We start from the raw sequence: 24,007 nt of genomic DNA, 5'->3' as shown, positions 1-24,007 counted from the left end.
TTTATAAACTTCAGGCTTCCAGATTTGTAGCTGACAGGAATGAGAGCAGAGACCTAACTTATTACTGTTATGGCCTAGCTCTAACCGAAGTGCCTCTGTCCCGTTCTGTAGGTGCCCTTTCGACAGGATTAAATTTCCATTTCCAGTAAAGGCTTCAGTTTCAGCTTCTTGTAAATCCCCCCCAACTCCCCTTCCGCATGTTTCTGCAAGGTGTGCTGTTCCGGGAAAATGTTTAACCACAGAGAGCAACGGAATGTACCAAGAATCCCAGATGTTAAAAACTCCGCCCTTGGTCTATTAGGAGTCCAGTCTTCCATATTGGCTACTGGAGGATGCATCGCCAGGCCTGGAAATAAAGCCTTTGCTCCAAATTTCTTAATTTCTTGCTTCCTTGGACTTTATTCCGGGGTCAAAGCTATCACAATTACAGCTGCACCCAACTCCAAACCACATCGGAGTCAGGGACTCCCCAATCCCTTTCTTGTGCCCAGACTGTTAGGGGAGCAAGGGCAGCAGGGGATTTCAAAGATGGCATTATGTGGTCTGTGGACAGGGTTTTAGGGACCCAGAACTCTCCCTGGCCCAGCGAGAGATAAACGGGACAGAGGATGAGTCACTGCTAGCCCTAAAGGACCTCAGGGTCTGACGCTAAGCAAGCAGGCTCTAGACAGCACACCCGCTTCTCACCACTTCTAACTGGTCTTAACCTGATTCCACCCCATTTCACTGCTCCCATTCCGTAACCTCACCATTGCGTATTTCGGAGGTCTCCCAGTTCTTTCTAAGCAGTCCACAGCGAATAGAAGCCACAAAATGCGGTCCAGCAAACATCAAGCTCTTCCCCCGACACACAGTAGACGCCAAGACACAGGAAGAGACCGCCTACCTTGGCCCGCCTGATTGGACAGTTCATACAGCCCGCCTCTTCAGCACTGATTGGCTCCTACTCTTCTGCCCAGCTTCCCCACCAAGAATAATTACAGAAGCAAACTCCACCTTGTAACTGTGGATCCCCAAGGAAAGATTGTGGAGATTTCTGGAGGTGGCTGTGTTCTGCAATGTTGACTTCAGCTCGTCTGACGGGTATGTGCACTAAAGGGTTTTACCCCAGCCTTTTTTTCTTTTTCTCCAAATCCATTTTATTTCAAAGATTAAAAAAAAGGGCGGGGGCAGTCCAGGGTTTTAGCTCGGCGTCATAAGCGTCTGCCTGGCAAGCGCGAGGTAGTACGTTCCATCCCTGATACTAAAAGAAAATAAAACTAAAAATTTCAAAACATGTCAATCAGGGGTCAACAATGGTATATACATTATGCATTGTCATCCCCATGTCATCCACCCAGAGTACAAGACATCTGCATTCACTTTTCCAACAATACCAGCATAAATTTTCCTTGTCAGTGAACTCAGAGAAATTAATAGTATAACTATCCCATTAATATATATATATATATATATATACTCATATACATGTTTGTCTTTCAGCTTTACACACTAAACGAAACAGTGTTTACACATGCGTGTTTTATTTCACTGAGTGTGTTCACAAGTTGCATCCATTTATCGAATAAAATACTCCAGTTTATCTTTCTTTATGGGTACTCCATGACATAAAAATACATCTTTTTTGTCCATTGCTTAGTCAATGGACATTTAGGTCAGAATCTGGCTATTACAAACTGTGCTGCTGTAAACATGGGTGCAGATATATCACTGTGGTAAGACGTTTTTAGTACTTAAGGGTAGATAGCCAGAAGAAGAATAGCTGAGTTGAATGGGACCTGTAGACCTAGTTTCTGAGGAATCTCCACTGATTTCCACAGTTGTTGCAGCTCTCTGCATTCCCATCAACAATGAAGAAGGGTTCCTTCCCCCCCACCAACTACCTACCCCTCCAGTATTTGTTGTTGCTTGATTTCTTGATAGTAGGCATTATTTCTGGGATAAGGTGGAATCTCAATGTTGTTTTAATTTGCATCTCTCAAATGACCAGTGATGTAGAATATTTGTCACATATTTATTTGCTGTTTCTATTTCTTCATCTGAGAACTGTGTATTTCATGTCAGATGCATATTTTTGGATTGAGTCTTTAAATCTGGGAAGACTGAATTTTTTGAGTTTTTATATGTTCTCTATAGTAATTCTTTGTTTGAGGAACAGCTGGCAAACATTTTCTCCCATGTTGTGGATTGTCTCTTTACTCTGTTGGTGGTTTCTCTTGCTGTTAAAAACCTTTTCAGTAGGGTGAGATCCGAGTTGATTCTTTGTGATGGTTCCTGCCTAATCCGCATTTTGTTCATAAAGTCTTTGTTTACATGAGTGTCTTCAAGGGTTTTATTTACTCTATCTTCCAACAGATTTAATGTTTCTGTTTTAATATTAAGATCTTTGATCTATTCTGATCTTAGCTTAATAAACCTTGAAAGATATGAGTCCAGTTAATATTCAGCATGTGTAGAGCCAGTTTTTCCAGCACCATTTATTGAAGAGGCTGTCTTTCTTCCAGTGAATGTGTTTGGCACGTTTGTCAAAGATAAGATGGTTTACTGTGTCTGGGGTTGTTTCTCCATCTTCTAATCTGTTCCTTTGATTTATGGGTCTGGTTTTGTTTTGTTGTTTGTCAGTACCATACTTTTTTTTTTATCACAGTAACTTTATAGTACAATTTCAAATCAGGGATTTGAAAACCCCTGTTTTGTCTTTGTTGCCCAGAATCACCTTTGCTATTCTAGGTCTCTTCTGGTTCAAGATGAATTTTTGGACTTTTTTTGTCTAATTCTGTGAGATATGCTGTTGGGCTTTTGATTGGGATTGCACTGAATCTGGATAACAGTTTTAGAAGTACAGTCATTTTCACTATATTGATTTTTCCTACCCAAGAGCATGGGATAGCTCTCCATTTTCTAATATTCTCTTGAATCTCCTTTTCCAGTGTACTGTAGTTTTCAATGTAGGAGGTCATTTACATCCTTTGTTAGATTGATTCATTTTTTTGGATGCTATTGTAAAAGGTATTGTTTCCCTGATTTCTCTTCCCATGAGTTTGTTATTTGTATATATTGAGACTATTGATTGTTGAGTGTTGACTTTATAACCAGTTACATTACTGAATTTGCTTATTAAATCTAGCAGTCTTCTGTGGAATTTTTAGGGTCTTTTATTTCTTTTTCTTGTCTGATTACTCCAGCTTGTTTCCAAGACTATGTTGAATAAGAGTGGTGACAGTGGACATCCTTGTCATATTCCTGATTTTAGAGTGAAGGTTTTCAGTTTTTGTCCATTTAGTTTGATGTTTACTGCTGGTTTGTCATAGATGGCTTTCATCAGATTGAGATAAAGATCACCTATTCCAATTTTTGTCGGGTTTTTATTATGAACGGGTGCTGGACTTTGTCAGAATCTTTTTCTGTATCTATTGAAATGACCAAATGATTGTTGTCTTTGGCTAGGTTAATACAGTATGGATTTATGTATGTTGAACCATCCCTGGATTCCTGGGATGAATTCCATTTGATCATGGTGTACAATCTTCTTGATGATTTTCTGCAGTCTGTTTGCCAGCATCTTATTTAGGACATTTGCTTCAATGTTCATTAGGGAGATTGGCTAGTACTTCTCTTTCTTAGTTGGTTCTTCTCTGGTTCAGGTATCAGGATAATGCTGGCTTCCAGGAATGAATTTGGAGTACCACTTTCCATTCAATTTCATTAAAAAGTTTGAGCAGTAGTGGTGTTATTCTTCTCTAAATTTCTTCATTTACCCATGCCTTTTCATGGCTGCTCCTGCTTTCTTTCAGGAATCAGTGGACTCTTTCCATAATGCGCTGCAAATATTTTCAGAAGAATTCAGGGTCAGTTCCCCAGAGAGGATTCAATCTGCTGATCTCAGAAAATATTCTGAGCCCAGGCCATGGCAGGACACAACAGAATAGAGGGACGGAAGGCTGTGTGAGAGACAGCAGATGTCATTTTGAAGATTTTTACACGTATTCTCTCTATTAATTTTCCACCTAGAAACCCAGTATGTGAACACAAAAGGAGCACAATTACTGTGTAAAGTGAAAACATTACCTTTAAATGATAGTAATGGTCTGCAGCAGAGTAAAGATGAAAGAAAAGCAAATATGCCAATTCTCCAAGACAAGCTTGCTACTCACTCAGACTCATAAAAATCCTGAATTCTGAAAGTGATCATATTGCCAAGCGTGGGAGTCACAATTATTGCTGAAATGGAACAAATTCCTAATCCAGTTAAACATTTCCTTCTGATGATGCAGGGACCACCTAAGGACTTCAAACTCTAAGTTCCCCTTGCCTTATAGTTCCCTTGTCACATATTGACACTCTGCTCGTCAGGGCACTGAACCCAGGAGACAATGTCATGAGGCTGGTGGTATGCACATCACCTCCTCAATAAGGCCAAAGTGGTTAGAGATGCTGGAGGTAAAAAGTGGAAATACTTTAACAACCCAAACAGTTGGAATAAAATATACTGAATATGCATTTAATATACCAAATCTAAATTAGGCCTGGTGGCACATGCGTGTAAGCCCAGTATGTGAGAGGCTGAGGCAGGAGAATTGTTTGAGACCACTCTGGCTTATAAAGTGATCTCAAAGCCAGCCTGAACTTCATAGCAAGATGCTGCCTTAAAAAGACAAAAATATGAAATCTAATGAACAGAATGGTGTAATAGTGATGGCCTTATTACATTAGCATGACTATCATGCTTATACTGTCTACTAGGAAAACCTAACTTAGAGTCCATTTCATAATAATATATCACATCATTTACTAAATGGAGTACACTGATGGGTATTTATTGTTCATTTTTGGTATTTGGTGGTGATGGAGCAGTGCTTGCTGCTGCTCTCCACAGCAGTCAAAAAAGTGACTATTGCTGCAGTAAACAGGAATATGCATGAATCACTGCAATAGGTCTTTAACTGTTTGTGGAAGGACCCAGTAAAGGAAGCACTGCACTGAGTGGACTTACTACTTTTAGTCTTTTGAATTCTTTGAACACTAACTTCAGTAGTTGTTGAACTACTAGTTACATTTTCCCAACAATGTTAAATATTTCCTTTTCTCCTGCAGCCTCAGGAAGTTTCTTCAGATCTTGTGGTGATTTGTTCTCTCTGCAATGAGATGGTGTCCTTATTTGCATTTCTCTATTGTGCAAAAATACTCAACAGTTCTTCAGGTATTTCTTGGCAATTTGTACCTATTCTGAAAAAGTGTGTATTCATTTCACTTTCCTGTTGGTTGTACATGTCAGGTGTCAGAGAGTAAATTTCTCCCACTCTGTAGGTTATCTCTTTATCCTTTTTGTTTTACTTTTTTTATGGCTTCTATGTTTGTGGAGCAGCATTAAAATCTTATATAATTCTTTTTGCTTGTTTTGTTACACTATCTTATTTTTTACAAAAAACACCCGCAATAGCATTAACGAAAGAAAGCTTCTTAGTGCCTCTACATTCAGAACATGTAATGCCTGGCTCATTCATGTTTCACTATGCTTTACTCTAATACAGGCATGTTTGAGACTGCTGTGCAAATTACCATGAAAAGTATATTTCCTGAGCAAAAAAATCATGATTGGCAGTAGTGATCCTTTTATCCTATCCTACACTTATACTGTTGACCTCAACTTGCTTATTTACTTAAACTTCAAATGAAGGCATAGAAAAACAACTTTACACACTCTGCTAAATCACCTAGCTAAGATGCCTCCCAAAGTCAGCTTCAAAGCCATGAGCATTCCCAACTCATCCTCTCCTGATGCTGGGACTAAAGGAATCACATTTAGTCTAGACTTTATATGTAACTCCTTACCAGTGCAATTATTTAAATACAAGATGATCAAAAATTGCATACTTTTTGTTAGTTTCTATAAAATAAGAAGAAATATAAAAGTGATAATTCTAATGTACTCAATATAAGAATCAACTGGTTAAAAATACAACTGCTCCAATGATGCTCATCAAAGTCAGTGCATAAACAAATGTGCTTCCCAAGTGATGCTTGGGGATAACTGCAGATGGCCAAGTGATAAAAGAGAACTGATATGTACTTGGGAGTATTAAAATAATGATGACACTGGGGAGGAAAGGAGGAGTACTAAAGCACTAGGCTACATCTACAGAACCTGAAGATATATTTTTGAGACAAGGTCACACTAAGTTTTGTAGGCTGGACTCAACTTTCTCTTCCACAAATTTATGCCCCCTCAGTTGCTAGGATTACAAGCATGAATCAACTGGACCTCCAAGATTTATTTTCATCATAAAATGAGAAAGAGAATGTACTCACAATATATGTCTTATAGATTCAATATTCTATTAATAGCTGGAATAGAAATATACACTACACATCTTTCTTGTGATCATAAGCAGAAATGTGTTGCAGGAAAGCTGGCCACATGCTGCAGTATATAGAGACTGATAATGTACTTTACAGTGTCTTTTAATTCATGAAATATATCAGATACTTCAGATACAAAATAGACATAGTTTTAGTGGTGATTACACAACAGGTGAGTAATTTATGTGTCCAAGCATAATTGAGACTAGGGCAAGCTATCTTCACTGGATTAGGGATATTTAATGCAGTGCTCACTTATGTTTTCATGACACCATAGTTTTTAACAACGTAATTCCACTGGAACCTAAGTAGACTTTGTATTCAACTACACTGCATTAAGCATGTTAGAAATTACTTGAATGTTAAAATGGAAGTGAAAACCACAAGTCACAGAAATCCAACTGGAACTCATGGCCTTGTGTATGTGTTTAAAGATAATCAGCACACACAAAAAACATCAGGCACTGGTCCTTATAATGTCAGGCAGGGATCCTTATGAATAGTGAGACATGCCATTGTATAAATTCACAATTCAGTAAAAGAGAACACACTCTGAATTATAATTTAGCAAGTTTACTTTTTACAGCACTGACAGCTCAAAATTTAGATTTCCCTTCAAGCCATTTGTTCAGTGTTTTAGGAAAAAGCAGTAATAATTACAAAATATATCATGGGTTCACAGCATCAAGAAATGAAATAAAGGGATTTGCATGGTACATTCAATAGCTAACTTTGGGGGCAATTTAATACCACAAACCATGTTGCTCCTCAGATTTTTGGGGACAAGGACTGTAAGACGATGAGTAAATAAAGAAGAGACAAAGCTGGGGTCTGGTGGAGCCCTTATCCTCCTGATGGGAGGAACAGAACTGCTGAAGAAATGCAGCATGTTTGTTTATATACTTGGAAGGTGATAGAATTGGATTCCTGGTCAGGGAACCATATGATAGAATTCTGGCATGGCTGAAAAGATAAGAAATATCAAATATAAATGACCTTTATTTTAAGAATGCGGGGAGAGACCTCCTGACCCTCTGAGGTCTCCGGGGGCTGGCATTCTCTCTGTTGGACACATGGAGTGGGGCATGCATGTAGCTTAGGTTTGGGGTGGAACCTAAGGGGCATTAGTGATGCACAGGTAGCTCATTGGTATTCATTTTGTGCCACAGGTAAATTCCTAGGGGCAGGGAAGATGGAGACCCTTGGTTCTGCTTCCAAGGCTTTACCAGCTACAGTACCCATCTGGGCCAAAATACTTTCAGAAGGATAATGTCAATTTCAACCTCACTACCTAGCAACTCATTGGTTGGATTGTCTAGGGTCTTGGTATTTTTCTTGGCTGTAGCATCTTCTTCATGTAGTTGGTCATGCACTCTGTTTTTGGGATGCATGTACCCGTCATGCCTAAGCTTTGCATGTGTGTTCAATTTCAAGGTTCAATAGCTCCCAACATTTAGGTAGAAACCTTGCTAAAATATGAATCAGTTGTCTCTATACCTGCATTTGAAGTTTAAGGAAAGAAACAAGTTGAAGTCAAGAATGTAAATATAGGATAGAATTCAAAGATCACTACTGAAAATCACTATGATCTTGTTCAGAAAATATACTTCTTATGATAATATTTGTGCTTCAGTCACATGTATGCCTCTATCACTATAAACCATAAATAATGAAATATGAAGCAGCCAGGCATCTCATGTTCTGACTATAGACATGCAAAAAAATTTCTTGATACTGTTGCTGGTGTTTTGTGAAGAAAATGAGATAGAGGGCTGGGGATTTATCTCAGCAGCATAAACACATGTCTGGCAAGAGCAAGGTCATGGGTTTGACCCCCAGTACTGAAAAGAAAGAGAGAGAGAGAGAGAGAGAGAGAGAGAGAGAGAGAGAGAGAGAGAGAGAGAGAGAGAGAAAGAAAAAGAAAATTAGATGGAATGCTGCAACAGACCAAACAGTTTATATTAATTTGCTGGAAACTCCTCAAGACCTAATATATTAAAAATCAAACAAGCAAGACAATGAAAGGTACACACAATTCTCAGAATTAACACAAATTGCCAGTAAATGCCTAAAAAATTGTTGTGCATTTTTGTCCAGTGCAGAAATGAAAATTAGAACCTCATCTCCTTCCAGACAAAACACATCACCACGAACTCAAAGCAGTACTCATGAGGCTGCAGGGGAAAAGGAACCGTTCAACATCATTTGTGGGAATGGTAGTAGTTCAACCATTAGTGAAGTCAAAGTGCAAAATATGACACTATGAGGAGTAATTCCATTCTGTGTAATACGTTTGTTTGTCATTATCTTCCATAAAGTTCTAACATGTGTTTCAGTGACCCAAGCAAATTCCTATTTACTGTGTCAATATTCATTTTTCTTGGGGCAGCAGCAGTGAGCGCTGTTGTCAGCCACCAGATACAAATGATGATAAATGCTCTTCATTGCACTCCATTTAGTAAGTTATGTGATGGCCTACTATGAATGGGATCAGCATTAGATGTTTTTGTAATAGGGCTGACATAACCATAGTCCATATGTGAATGTGGAGCGGGCATCCCTGTTCATTAGATTGGGGATAGTAAAGGCACATTAAGTACACTGTATTTCAATTATTTTGGTTGCTGAAACATTGCCACGTTGTACCTCAAGGAACATGTGTAAGCACTTCAGATTTATTGAGTTGGTGATGCACTTCCCACCAACCTCCTTACATTCTCTCCTGCTTTCCATGCTGTTACTGAGGGTACTGCAACATGTGTGTATATGTGTACACACGTATATAATAATTTCTTTTTGTACTCTCCTGAGAAAAGTCTTTTAAAGTTTCCTTGTATAACCAGAGGGTGAATACCTCTGTAATTGGTGTGTAAGGGTTTAAAATGTGAGTCTACAAAATGCTGAAATGAAGCTAGATTAAGACCAAAAAGAACAAATAAAGCAAGTCCAAGAGGGAAGAGTTTGAACTCCCATGTTAAAAAACCTAATAAACATCTGTGCTCAAAGACTGAAGATGTTCTTGGATGATCATGGCTTCAATCCTGCTTAAGACAGTTCAACTACAGAAGCTTCTCTTTGCACTTTATATTTTTTTGGTTCCCCAATGGCAAGCCTCTTGCATGACAACACATTTTTATGGCAGTTATTTTGCACTCAGATCCATGGCTCAAATAATATTTATTATTGTTTTCTGTAGAAGGACACACAGGCATTCACATTTTATATTATATCTTCATCAAGTCATGCTAGTGACAATATGAACAATCAAAAAACAAGAACATCTGAATAAAATTTGTATTAATATATCTAGTGTATCTTTATATTGGTTGTCAGAATGTTGTGCATGTAAAAAGCCTACAGTAAGTGTTTATTTCACCTCATCTCCTTTCTCCCTCTTCCGTCATTTCTTTATCCTGTTTCCATATGTAAAATATCTTTCATTTTCCAATTAGTGATCTTTTCTTTTTTAATATTTTCTTATAAAAATAAAAGTAAGCAGACTATAATATATTTAATCATCCATATCAGCTTCCTAAATGTACAAGTGTATAAGGATTTCATCATCCTTTGTATATTTCTAAGGAAAATCCAAAGAAGAAAATTCCAATGAGAAGAATGCCAAATGATGGAGATCATTTTGATTTGGGCATACTTAAATTTACAGGTGTGAAACTCTAATTTGTATCCATTAAGTATTTGTTATCAGTCTAAAAGAGTGATGGTTTTACATAGTTTCTGGAAAGAGGTGATGAATTTGACACTTTAATGAGAACCTTACAGGGACTCGAGGTAAGGGTCTTCCTCTAGTAAATCTTAGGGTGAAGGCAGTTGCATTTTCCCATTGAGAAAAGGGAGAAGCAGGCCACGATGAGCTCCCAGAGTGAAAAATTTTACTTCTTGTTGCCTCATCACAAGGATTCCCTGTGGCACACCCTTTCAGCAGTCAGTCTCACCCTCTACAAGGAAATGATGTTCAACTGTCTGAATGTGGATTTTCCTGTGAGCATAAGTGCAGTTGGAGACTTTCTTCTCACTTTTTATTGTTGCATAGAGTACTCTTGCTGAAGAAATGGAATAGGCATGTTAATAGATACAGTATTTTGTTTTTATGTTTTCCTATGCTTTTTAGTGATATATGTCATAGCAGGATATGGTTGTCCACTCGTATAATCTAGCACTCAGGGGAGCTTACACAAACCAATTGCACATTTACAAATTTGGGCTGGGAAGTTAGCTCAGAAGCATAATCACCTGCCTGGCAAGTAAAAGATCATGTGTTCCATCCCCAGTACCAAAAAAAAATTTTACAAGTTTGAAGCATTGGTGGGTTATATAGCAACATACCAAAACATTTCTCAAATAAATATGCCTGAGGATATGGTTATACACGAGGGGACTGAATTGAACCCAACCTAAAAAAATGTATAACAGCCTAGATGACTGAACGAGTGTGAGAAAACCTCAGCAATGATGGAAAACCTTGATACTGATGGAAAGTTTTAACCTCAGCGTGGTGAATCTATTTTCTTTTTCTTTCTTTCCTTCTTTCTTTCTTTTCTTTTCTTTTTTTTTGCGGTACCAGGGATTGAACTTGCTAGGCAGGTGCTTATGCCACTGAGCTAAATCCCCAGCCTATGTGCATCTATTTTCAAGTGCACTGTATTTATAAAAGTGGACATGGGCTTCCAGATGGTTGTGGATCTTCATTTAGAGCTTACCCCTGGGTAGTATTAAATGCACTTCACTAGTGACTATTCCATAATTGATATTACACCTATCCTTGCCACTCCACTTTAAGTGTATTTCTATATTCATTGGCTTCGTCCTCTGTAAAAAATTACAATGGTCTATGAGAGTGTGTGGGACATTTTCACCTCTGTGGCTCTTCTATTATACAGAACTAAGTTAGGCAGAAATATACTAGGAATTCAGACCAGTTTGGGCCAACTAGAGAATCAGTGGACAAAATGAGAAATTGAAACTGTGGCTAAAAGAGCACCTAAAGTTAAACTCATAATAGGTAGTTTACTACTGTCTTCCCTAAGGAATAAACATAAGCCTTTGTGATTTCCAATTATCTCGTTAGGATAGGTCCTAACACTCTCACACAGGATAGGTCTCTGTCTCCCCCATACATTAAGACTATGACTAAGAGAACTAAATCTAAATCTAAAACCACTAAGTCTTCTAAGATTAAGACTAAAGGCAAGACTAAGACTATTGATTATTAACAATGGTTAATGATGTTATAAATATATCTGTATTACCATTGAATCAATATTACCTAAGTGACTATCCTCTCAGTCTTGTTAATGGAAACTTTGACCCACATTGTATGTGACTCACGATTTTGTTCTACAAAGTTCCTTTGAGACATGTGTTTGGTTGCAACCCATTCAAGACCCCACCTGTCTCCAAGAGCTACTACTATTCCCCATTCTCATTCCATATTCCTATTCATATTTTTATTCTGCACTAAATATCCTTCTCTTAACTGCCATTGCTCCTTGAAATTGATTCTTCAACTATAGAAACAGTCAACACGGCACATCTGACATCTAGCAATTCCCCTACATCATTCCCACATGTTTATGAAGTGGTTACAAATACAAGGGCCGTGCTCATATAAGTACCAAAATTACATGCCTGAATAAAATGCCCTGTAGTGAACAGAGAGCAAACCTTCAACTTGCAGGGCCTTGTCTGCACGTTAGACTCCTGAATCATCATAAGATACCTTAAAGGAGCAAGCAGATTGGCCTTGCTCTTCCTGATGAAGTACCTTGAGCTAAAGATATATAATAATGTTCAAGTTTCTCATAGCTGCATGTTGGTCTCCAGGTAGCATAGTATAGAAGCCTGACACATAGGATCCAGGAACCAGATTTGGTCCATCAGATCAAGCTCTCATGACTTCACAAGATACACCTGTTATTGTAATTTAAGAATATTCTGCACATCTCTGAAGCCAAATGAGTTGTTAACAACTGTATCACATTGCTCCAAGCAATATATGCCTTGCAGGAATATTAAAGTCCTGAAGGGGCAGAAATTCAATCTGTGAGGAGGGATTTATAGGGCATGTGCAGCATAGACTCTGAAGTCTTTAGGTGCCCCTGCCTCATCACAAAGAAAGGGGAGAGTGGGTGAGGAATTTGGCCCAGTTTCAGAAATTATTGTGACCTTCACGCTTGGCAATATGCTTACTTTCAGAATTCAGGTTTTTTGACCCTTGAAAAGTAGGAAGCTTGTCTGCCAGAGTTGATATGTTTGCTTTACTTTCATCTTTCATCTATTGTAGATTGTTGTTATCATTTAATGTTAATTCTTTCATTTGAAGAGAAATTCTGCTCCTCTTCTGGGCATAGTCAGTTTGGACTGAAATTGAACAGACACACAGAGATAAATCTGGATATCTTTTAAGGAAGCCTTCTGCCTCACTCCATAACACTGAACTCTCACACAGCCTGCCATCTCTCTATTCCGTTGAGTCCTAGCTTGGCCAGGGCTCAGGTTGTTTTTCTGACAAGAGGCGTTTGATTCTTCCTCTAGAGGATTGAACCTGAAGCCTTCTAAAAACATTTGCAGTCCATTACATTGAGTCCTGAAAGAAAAAAGAAGCAGCCGTGAAAACGCGGGGATACAGCCCTTCTGTGGAAATATCTTTCAGAAGAAGTGAGGTTAACAGTGTAGAGACAGCCAACTCCAGAAGTCTTTGTACTATGATCCTTCCTTAGGGATCCACTCTTAGAGGAGAAATTTCTATCTGTGTTTATGTTTGGTCAGAGGGAAGGTAGTGGAGCAGGAGCCAATCAGTGCTGAAGTGGCGGGCAACGTGAACTGTCCAATCAGGTGAGCCGAGATAGGCGGTGCCTTCCGGTGTCATGGCGGTAGCTGCGTGTGCTTTACCCAACAGTGAGAGCAGAATATTTGTTGAACCGCGTTTTATTGCTTCGATTTCCTGTGACCTGCTTAGGAAAGAATCTGGGAGACCCTGGAGTCACAGAATGGTGAAGTTGTGGGCTGGGAGGCCTGAAATGGGGTGGGATCGAGCGAGACTAGTTAGAAGTGGTCAGAAGCAGTTTTGATGTCTAGAGCCTTGGTGCTTAGCCTCAGCCCCTGAGGTCCTCCAGCACTGACAGTGAGTCATGCTCTGTCCCTTTTGCCTCTTGCTGGGGGCACGTATGATTCTGGGCCTCCAGAACCGTGTCTTCACTGTGACAGCAGCAGACTCGAATATCATCTTTCAAAGTGTCTGCCTGACTCTGATGTGTTTTGTAGCTGGTGCAGCAGTAATGAGCTAGGTCTCTGCTCTCATTCCTGTCAGCAGCAGATCTGGAGGGTCTGAAATTTATAAATGTCTGTGATGCAGACTCCCATAGCCACAACTGCTCTCCTTAAACTTTTGCTTTTTTATATTTATAGTGATCGCCTACATGTAGTTTGTTCTACTATTTCATTCCTCATGACAGGTGTTGTCACACTTTCCGAAAATTCAGAGATGTGTAGTGATGTGCCTCAATGGAAGAAGACTTCCCAAACACCTTGTGAACTCCTGTTTATCATACAGACCAGTGCAAAAAAAGTTCCTAATCATACTTAATTATTTAGGAGACACAGACCATTTATCTGAGAACAGCCATGGAGTTTCAAATTCTGAGAAAATGCAGATGTGAAAGTGTTAGCAAGGGCAGGGTAAAGTATGTTTGCTAAGGAACAAATTCCAGAATAGGCTATCTAATTAACCTGCATTGAAAAATGCCTATATTGGGGCATTTTTATGGTCATATACACGTGATATCTTTCTGAATGAAAGGGAACAGCGGTGTCATCTCTGAATTGATAGCTTTGTCTGATCATAGACATTGTTTAAATGCAGAAATTGTCTCTGAAGACTATCAAATTAGTAGTTGTGTAAAGGAGAAGCCCCAGATAGGGAAAGTAATAGTTAGGCATGAGGGGGTCTCTGCTTAGGGTGTATCAAAGGAGAGTGGAAAGGACTTGGAAGTCATTGGAATGTTGAAGGGTGCCAGTTGTAGGACTTATGGAAGATCTCTCTAGGTCAGATTGTTCTTAGAGTAAGCATGACCGAAAAATTGTGTTTGCTTCATCTTTGAGTTGGCCCAAAGTCGCAGGCTTGGAGACAGAGAACTTAGTGATAATTAAATATGTCTTCTATGATGACTGATTATTTCATATAATCATTTTTACAACAAAATCAGAAATTAGGAAACTGTCTGAATTTGCTGTAGGTAAAAAATTTTGTGAACACCATCATTGAAGTAGAAAAGAGTTTCCCCAGGATTCGAAAATTTCAAGGTGTACTTGATGTGTTTATTGTACAGAAAGTGAAGTATGGAAACCTGCTGTAAACTATGTACGCTCACATTTTTAATTTTAAAATTTTTATTTTATTTATTGATTTTTTTGTTATTTTCAAGTCACGTTTTACTAAGCTGTCCAGGATTGAGTGATCTTTAGTTTTTGTATCTCATTGACTGCCAGATAATGTACATTGCCATTATTCCCATTCAAGATCAGGGTTCTTTATTAATCATGACCTACCAATATTTCAGTGGTTGGCTAAAGTAAAATCTGGGGGGGTAATTATTATTCACCTCTTTCCTCTCAGGCATTTGGGAGAATGAGAGGAAGTGTTAACAGCACCAAGACTGCACACTTGAGCAAGATTATCTTTCAATATGAAATATAAATTCTGTGAGTTGTCTTTGCTGAACAGTAGCTCATGTAACATGACCTAAGTCTTCTGATAAATCTCCAGTATTGAAGAATAAAAGGAAAAGTATTCAATGGAAACCTTATTTTGAGCTTTTTACTTTATTCTTTTTGCACACTAGAGAGATATGGCTCAATACTTGCTCATGTTGGTGTACAACTTTCATGACTCATCCTCTGTTAGCAATAGGGCACCACTGGTGAATGGCAGTGCCCTTGTATTCAATAAACTGAATGAGACATTTTGTGTTTTTATTATGATTTTGTATTGTTACATATATGTCCCCAAATACAGATCAAACAGGGGTGTTAAACTGTTTAAAGGATCCAAGGCTTCTAGTTACAGTTTCTTGATCAGGCATCATCTATGTATTTGCAAAACATTTTCTCTTCCACTTCCTTTGGGTTGGTCATAATAGTTTCCTTTCCTTATCCATAATAGTTTCCTCAAGTGGTGTATCTAATTTAACTCTTTAAAAAGTACACTGTAAAACATGCGACTCATCAGATTGTTTTCTTTTTTGAGAGCTGTATTTACTAGGTTCCCTAGAGCAATTCAATGAAATATTTGGAAAAGTGAACACTAATCTGGAGCTTGATTTTTCTTTCTTCTTTGCTTTGATTCTTCTCTTCTTCTTCCTGCTCTTTCTCCTCTTTCTTCTTCCTCTCCTTTTTCACTTTGCTTTTCCTTTTCCTCTGCCTCTTCCTCCTCCTGCTTATTATTATTAAGAGGTACCCCAATCTGATCATGCTGTCTGGCCTGCATCTCCATAACAAGAAGATAGGACAGATATTTTCATTGATCATTCACAGGCCTGAGCATTTGAAGCACCACCTGTCAAGCATGAGCAAAGCTTAAGAGAAAATGCTTTCATTCCTAGTTCTAATTATGACATTTTGGAAACTTTTCTAACTGTTTTAACCTGTGTAAACATCTGCCTTTCTATGCAGGGTACTTTATAGAAAGTCACTGAGATTGGTTTTGGGGTGTAGAGTTGGAGAGCTGGCAGCCTTGAGATCTTTGTTCATTTTGTACCTTGTTGTTCAGGAGTGTGTGTGTCCATGGTGTCTACAGACTCAGAGGTTTCAGGTTATGGTGATTGTGCTCATCAGAAAACACGTAAATGTGTTTCAGCTTTTTTTCTTGTAATTGTGACATAGAACATAAAGGATTTAGTAGCGATTTAGGGAAGAAGGTCAAGGAACATAACAATGTCATATGATAAACAGAATGGCCCATGTTAGAAAGAAACCTTAAGCTCCAAATAGGGCTAGTGCTGTGTTTGACAAACCTGTTGTCCATTTGTATTGGTTCCACATTGTGTCCCTGCTCTTCACTGCTAGATGATATTTGATGGCTTCATGTACATTAGTTATGCTGACTGTACAACCTCAATACTGATGAACACTGTGTGTGTGATCTAGTGCAGAGCTGTGCCCCAGCCTCCCACACATGTATTTTTATTGCCCAATTACTACAATACAGAGTTCATATTATAATTAATTCATCCAGTAGTATTTTCCAGTTTTATTTGCACTGGTTTAGGTAAATGTAATTCCTGTAAGTGTCTCCATTGTTTGTATGCATAACATTTAATTTCCCTTTCCACAGTTAGAGCAGGCTTCTCTACTTCTGTCAATGATACAAATGCACTGAGAATATTGTCTTAGTGTCCCAGAAGCAGATTGGAGACATCCCATGGATGCTCACAAGTCTCTTTGCTGGTGCGCTGTTGGAGACCACTCCAAATCAGCTCTGAGCAGGATTTAAAATTAATTATTTTCTTTGTATGTTTATCTGTGAGTCGGTACTAGGCCTAGGCCCCTCGCCTGGCAATGGGAGGTGATTTCATGGTAAGTGAACCTCTATGAATCACTGATCCTGGCTGGGGCCTGTAGTGGCCTGTGAGGCCGAGATACCACAAAGGTAAGGCCACAGCTGCAGATGCTTGGCTCAAACATCAATTAAGTAGATAGAGACTGTAGCTGCAGAAATTACTCCTACTATCTCACTCCTACCATGTCTTCATGATAAGACAGTTCTACTGAATTGACTTGATTCATTACTTGGACATGTCCTTGAAGTGATTTTGATGATCCTGCTCACTGATTTCCCTTTCCTAGTTTCCCCATCCTTTGTTGTTAGACCTAATAAAAATAGTCACTTCAGAGTAGTCTTTGTCTTAACCCTCAGAGTCTTGAGCTCAACTAATGGGTTTGACCTTCCTAGAACACCAAAAATCATACTATTTGTCTCATTGTATTTAAGCCTTTGCTGTACACTTATTTGGGAGAATGGATATCTAGGTCAGAACCTGATAGTGCACAGAGCATGTGTTAGCTAAAATCTTATAATACACTGTGCACGTTACAGCCATGGTCAGTGGACAATAGTTTCTGATCCTGTAAGCAACAATAATGGATCTTTTGTATTTTGACAGGTTTCATGGATTCATATTGAAATTTATTTGTGTCTTTTCATTTATTTGTGTGTGTTTTGTGCTTCCAATTTTAGGCCTTTTTTCCTCCCATTTTCTATATAAAACCTTCTGTAAATTGTCTTCCTGTGTCATGCTCTGGTATTTTTAATGAGCTTTCTTTTGTTGTTGTTTCTATAAGTATTTCATTACAACTTGCAGAGGGTCAGCAATCCTTCTTGTGATTTTTGAAGCTGCATTTGTATTTCTTTGTGTATTCTCTTTGCTAGACAGAAATCCTTACTATTAGCTAGTTTATCTTTTCCAAGTCACATTAAGATATGTAGCTTTACAATTTTATGTCCAAGGATTTCCTGATTTGTAGATGAGCAAGTCATTTTTGTATACTTTCTTTGATGTTTCAGGTTCAAATGTTATATTTTTTCTGAATCTATGGAGTTTGTACTTTTGAAAGTTTGATAGAGAAATAAGTTTCACATCACACATATAATGATCAGTTTACCTCAGTAAAGAAGTGATTACATCTTACTGTTTATTTGCACTGCCAGCTTCATCAAATCTCAGGTTTTTAAAAAGGAAATGTATTTCTTGATATTTCTTTTTAGGTTTAGTGTGTATATATATGTTGTCTGAATTTCATGCTTACATGACTGTACCTGTATAGTATTTTCTAAATAGTTTGACAGACCATTTCTCCAATTTTATGTTTAGGATTTCAAAAAAATGAATGTCCCTTGGCTTTTAGAAGAGAATATCCTAGGTGTTTTTCAAATTTATATTTTTATTGGTATTATAGGTACAGTTGTATGAAGCATATAATGTATTGAATCCATAGTAGAGTGCTTCATCAAATCTGTCTGTACATTTGCTTCCCAATATTCTTATCATTTTATTTTATGTATTATCTTTTTTATTTGTGTGTATCATTTTGGAGAAGATAATTTTATTTGTATGTATTACCTTTTTGGAATATTTTCAGATTTAAAAACATTTTTTGGGAAAAAAATAAAGGGCCAGTGATATAGCTCAGTGGCATAAAAACCTGCCTGGCAAGTGCAAGGATAGGAGTTCAATCTCCAACACCAAAATAAATGTATATATATAACATATATTATATATAATAATATAATATATAATAAGTAATATATATTATATATACTCAAAAATGTATGTTTTTGAGTATAAGTTGTAATAAATTTTAATGGGTCATAATAACATTTAATGATGTGTGAGATCATTTCTGATGTCAGTAATCTCCCAACATTATAGTGACATGAGAGGAAGAATTTTCTTCATCAAAATTACATCTGGACACTGAGAGAGTTAGGCAGCAGATTGGGACATCTATCTGACAACTTTCAGTGCAGAATTTAGAAGTATTGGCAAAACATTTGAAAAGTTCAAACTTCTAATTAAATATATTTTTGAAAATACAGACCTTTCTGTACAATGTTTATGCTATTCACATAATATGGGGACGTTTTTGCACCTTTGACTTATTAAGAATTTTTAAAAATATTTTCATTGATAATCAACCAGTAACTTTGAGTTTTGGTTAGGGTTAGATAAGGAGAATTGTGCCTGCAATTCTAGCACATGCAAATGAGAGGCAGGATGGTAATTATAAGGTTGCCTGGATACCTAGTGAGATCAAGTCCAGACTGAACTGCATAAGCAAATGAAAAATGAAGCCGTGCCTGGTGCAGCCTGTAATCCTAGCACTGGAGGGGCTGAGGCAGGAGGATCCTTGCAAGTTGGAGACCAGCCTGGACTGCAAAGTGAGCTCAAGTCCAACCTGAACTGCATAGTGAGACCCTGTCTCAAAAAAAACAGAAAAAAAAAAGAAAAGAAAAAGAAAAACACAATAGTGAACTAAGGATGTAGTTCAGCATTGATCTACATACTAAGTGAGTGTGTGGCCTAGTATTCTAGCACTCCTGTGAGAAAGGAAAAACACTAAATGTAAAGATACCACTTCCCTAACATTTGTCATATTTTAGTGTTAGACATTACATAATATTAAATATTGTAATTGAAAGAACATTTCTTATATCCTAATATAAGTTTTTATAAATATATGATTTTTGGAACATGATCTATTACTTGTTTATTCACAGTGAAAGCTTATATAATACCGTCTTGAGTATTTTTTAGTGCATTAGAATCGACAGTTTCTAATTGTATTTCTGATGGATGGTAAATTTGCCACTAAAAGCATGTAGAGCTATGTATTTTGAGATAGGTCTGTTTTGATTTGATTGACATGTGCTACTTACTTCTTCAATTTCATGGCAGTTTTGTATGATACTTGAAATGCAATGCTAGTTTATACCAATACAATCTCCTGCTGAATTTCAGTCCTAAAGTTTACATTGTGATCTGCTTGCTTTAGTCTCCCAAGAACCTGAGTTTGTGAGTGTAAGCCATCCTTCCCGTCTCCTTTCATTTTTTATTCAATCAAAAATCAGATTTCTGGTTTGGATGTTAATATACTGACTTCCCAGAAAGCAGAACATTGAAGTAATCAATGAAAAGATGAATACTCTTAGAGAATACATTTTACTAATTATCCAAATCAAGTATGCATTTTCTAGAACATGCTTCCAATGAGAAGTCTTACATCCTGATAACTCAGGCCTGTTTGCAGTGTTCCAAATGCATTCCTTATCCTGCAATCAGTAACAAATCCTAATGAATTGTTCTACTGAGGCTTAAGAATTTCATGTATTCGTCTCATTTTTAGCTTTTACTAGAGTCACAGTCATGGCTATTATAATTCAATAGAAAAAGGACAGTGTAATGCTTAGCAAGTTGTATAGTAATATAGAATTACTAAGTTACTATTTGGTCTGTGTTACAATTTAAATTTCACCATTGTGTCTTCATTCTGGATTGGATCTTGGCAGATTCAGCACCCTGATTTTTTTCTTTTTTTTATTGGTACCAGGGATTGAACTCATGACTGCCTGCTTGCAAGGCAGGCGCTTATGCCACTGAGCTAAATCCCCAGCCCCTAGCACCCTGATTTTTGAAAAATAGCAAATCTTATGTCAGGTTGTCCTTTTGGTCTTCTTGGCTTTCCCAAGACTGCTCCAGACAGCTGCCTTCACACTGCAGGGAACTCCACTCACCAGGGTCTGTTTGGAGTGAATGCAGACTGCACACACTTGCACATTCTTGTCTGCTTCTTCCGTCTCTAATATTATGTTCAGCGTCATCTTCAGCCTGTTGTTTCTGCACTTCCATTTCACTTGTGTGTCGGTCTCACCAGATGTTCTGTTCTTTCCATTTTGCTAATTTCAATTCTTGCTAAGTGTTACAGGCTATTCCCTGTTTTTGTGTGTTTGGCTGACTGTGTTACAATATGCATTTCAGCCAATGAGACAGTGTGTACTTGGTGACTTTATCCTAACCTATGTTCAGTTTTAGGAAGTCTGTTGGTAAAAGTATGTTTCTCTGTTGCCATGTGTGAGGCTAATGTTATGCAAGATTTTCCCAATTTCCACCACACAGTTTCTGTAATAACCGGACCCCGGTATAAAATCCAAGGAAGCAAGAGACTGAAATTTGGGGAGCAAAGGCTTTATTTAGGCCAGGCCTGGCGACGAGTCTCTGGGAGCCAATTTGGAGACTGCGTGCCAGAGACTGAAGGGAGGGCTTTAAAAAGAGGCCGGAGGAAAAAGGTGGGGGGAGAAACAAAGAAACCCACAGAGCCATCAAACTTGTTGACCCAAATCTGGAAACTGTATAGCTGTCCACTTAGTTCTGACAACCTCGGGAAGCTTTGGTGCCTCTCAAGTTACTCCCATCCTGCCAATAAACATTATTTTAGAATAGCACATCTGCAACAACATTTGGAGAAGAAAGTAGAAAGTTAATTATCTCAGGACAGCTCGTTAACACTAACAGGTGGTCGAAAGTTACAAGAAGCTGAAACTTAAGTTTTCACAAGGATTTGGAACTTAACCCTTTTGGTGCATTAGGGTTAAGCCACAACATTTTCCTGTAATTTCTTTGAAGCTAAGGCACATTTTATGACAGACCACCACTGGGTCAGGAAGTCACCAGAAACCCAAAATCTTTATGGCCTAGCCTAGATAGATAGGTAAGGGAAGAGGGGAGGCAATAAGGCATGCTACAGAACAGAAAATGGCAATTATATTTTTCTTTCTTTCTGGGGAGGGGGATCAAGATCAAGTAAAGGGTTACGCTAAAAAGCAAATTTCCCTGCACACAAGCAAGTTACTTCAAACAAGGGTAAATTAGAGGGCCGTCCTGGTTTTCTTTAGCTCTTTAGTGGAGAATAGAGGTGCCTAACAGTGATTAACAACCCTTGTTAGCTTATTTTAGCACCACTTCTGTTGTTTGTAGAGGGCAACAATGGTTAACATATCAATTAGGTGAGATTTTACAATTCTTTACAGAGAAGAGCATTGATTAACATATCAATTAGGTCATCCAAAGGGAAAAGGAAAACACATACACAGTAGGCGCATTACGGGTTTTGTTATAATACACATATAAAGAAGATTTTTTTTTCCCCTAGAGTACAACAGTTTCCATCAGGAGGGGGCACAGTACAAAGCAGAAATCCTACTCATCATGCTGTGGTGTCATCAGTTGTGTAGTGCTCACTGTGATCACCTATGTCTGCCTTTTATCTGCTGTCTTCAGGGTCTGCAGTGCAGAGGGATGGCACCTGGTCACCCGTATGGATATAATTAGCTCACCATGACTGGGAAGCTCTCTGTTCTTTCCTTTGTCATTTCTTTCCAGCCCAAATTCTAAAAACTACATGAAGGAAACTCTGTAGATTCTGACAGATTGTCAGCAATCCTGTTGATATTGGGGAATGAAATTTTCAACCTATTATGTCTGGTATGAATTTGTGTTCTCTAAAATTGAAGAATGAATTTTAGGAACAACAGAGGTTAAGAGTAGAATATATTTATTGAGAGAAAGAAAGCTGCTCTCTGAAAGAGAGAAAGAAAGTGTCCCTAGTGAGTTGCCAAGGACTCTTGTCTTTTCCATGAACTTTTATAGAGTAAAATCATGGGGTTAGATGGATCAAAGTTGGGGGGACTTTGCAAGGTGGGCATAAGGCAGCCAGAACTGTGGTCAACCAATAAGATTAATTGCTAAGGTAAAAGTGATTAAATTAGGTGCAAATGGAGGAGTGAGTCACATAGTGAGCAGCCATGCTTAGCATCAGTGACTCTTCCTGTTGGGGGCTAGGATGCTGACTCCTGACTTTCTCAGGGTGATAGAGAACTACTTGGACTGTTGATCCTTAGGATGTGGTTGTATTTTCTTTGCCTTTTGTCTTGAGCTGTGGCCCACAGTGGGAAGTGATTGTCTCTTCCAAGGCTGCAAGGTATCTGAACTTCTGCTTTGGCACCTTTGAGGGCCCCACCCTTTTTGACTGTCTATACTTCTAACTAGCTCAGTAACACTGTCACTTTGATCCTAAGGGGAAAAGATCAAGCTCTCACCTAGAAGTTTTGAGGCTTGTAAAGTATAGATGGCCAGGTTTACTGAAATATAACTTACTGTTTGATTCATTTACTTAAAATTATTCATATTTAATAGCTGAGTCCATTTAGAACATTTTGTTTTGCTATTAAAGTAATCTAGCCTCTTTTTTCTTCTATTTTCTGAGCCATATAAATGAGTAATCTCCTGTATATACATTTTCATATTGTGGCCATTTTTTTAAGTGGATGATTCAGCATTGTCTCTGTCCCTCTTTTCTACATGGCATTTGCCATATATTATGGCATTTTTCCCCCCAAAAATCTTTCTATTTATGAAAGACTGTTGTTATGGAAAGTTTTAAATATTGGTTATTCATCAGTTTGTGGACATTTCAATTGTTTCTACACTTTAACTTTTATGTACACTAAATGAAAATGTTATCGTAAAATGCAGTACTATTTCTTTTCTGTTTGTGTACCAGAGATTGAAGTCATGAACTTGAGCTTGCCAGGTGCTAACACCACTGAGCTAAATCCCAGCCTGCTTTGCTATTTGTTAAATGTACCAAATTCACATGCATATCAGTGAAGTGTGGAACAAAGGGTGCAGATGAGAAGTTATTGAGTAAGATAACTTATCTTAGATGATAAAGATATCGAGTAAGAAAAGTTCCTGGAGCAGAAAGGAGTGTCAAAGTGGGCTGTAACCAAAGCTCATGAGTTTTTCATTTTTAAAAGATCATAAAACCCAATGAAACAAGGCAGTGAAATTGGTATAGAACTTCAAAGCAGGATAATAGGAAAACAATCGCCACCATAGTATATCTTGTTATCTTCACAATAGCTGTCTGTTCCATCAGATATAGCAAAATCAAACCAGAACAAAACTAGTCTAAACAAAACATTGAATAAAGCAATACAATTAATTGGAACAAAGCAAAACAAAGAGAACAATATTGGATTTCAAGAGCAAGATAGAAGGAAATCCCTCATATTTGC

The 24,007-nt window shown here is 38.0% G+C and overlaps 2 protein-coding genes across 4 annotated transcripts in view; one reads left to right on the top strand and one right to left on the bottom strand.

Moving 5' to 3' along the window:
* The window catches only part of LOC106025663 (zinc finger protein 709-like), a 28,128-nt gene extending 27,233 nt beyond the window's left edge, over positions 1-895 (bottom strand). Inside the window, exon 1 of the mRNA XM_013143342.3 lies at positions 750-895. Coding sequence (XP_012998796.2) covers positions 750-752 — 3 coding nt within the window. The 5' untranslated portion in view covers positions 753-895. The remainder of the gene's footprint in view (positions 1-749) is intronic.
* Positions 896-980: 85 nt separating this feature from the next.
* LOC100726989 (zinc finger protein 709-like) overlaps positions 981-24,007 on the top strand; it is a 34,106-nt gene continuing 11,079 nt past the window's right edge. Inside the window, exon 1 of one of the 3 annotated variants that reach the window (XM_063233812.1) lies at positions 981-1,083. Coding sequence is in view for 1 of the 3 variants with exons in the window: in XM_013143320.3 (XP_012998774.3) it covers positions 13,245-13,370 (126 nt within the window). In the remaining 2 variants the exon portion in view is untranslated. Of the gene's footprint in view, positions 1,084-13,233; positions 13,371-24,007 lie in introns of those variants that run through there. The other 2 variants (XM_063233811.1, XM_013143320.3) reach the window with 2 other exon arrangements.

The sequence above is a fragment of the Cavia porcellus genome, unplaced genomic scaffold (assembly GCF_034190915.1).
Source record: "Cavia porcellus strain 051 isolate PalLab524CR breed Dunkin Hartley unplaced genomic scaffold, mCavPor4.1 scaffold_23, whole genome shotgun sequence".
Taxonomy (NCBI): Eukaryota; Metazoa; Chordata; class Mammalia; order Rodentia; family Caviidae; genus Cavia; species Cavia porcellus.
This window is presented reverse-complemented; position numbering and strand designations above follow the sequence as displayed.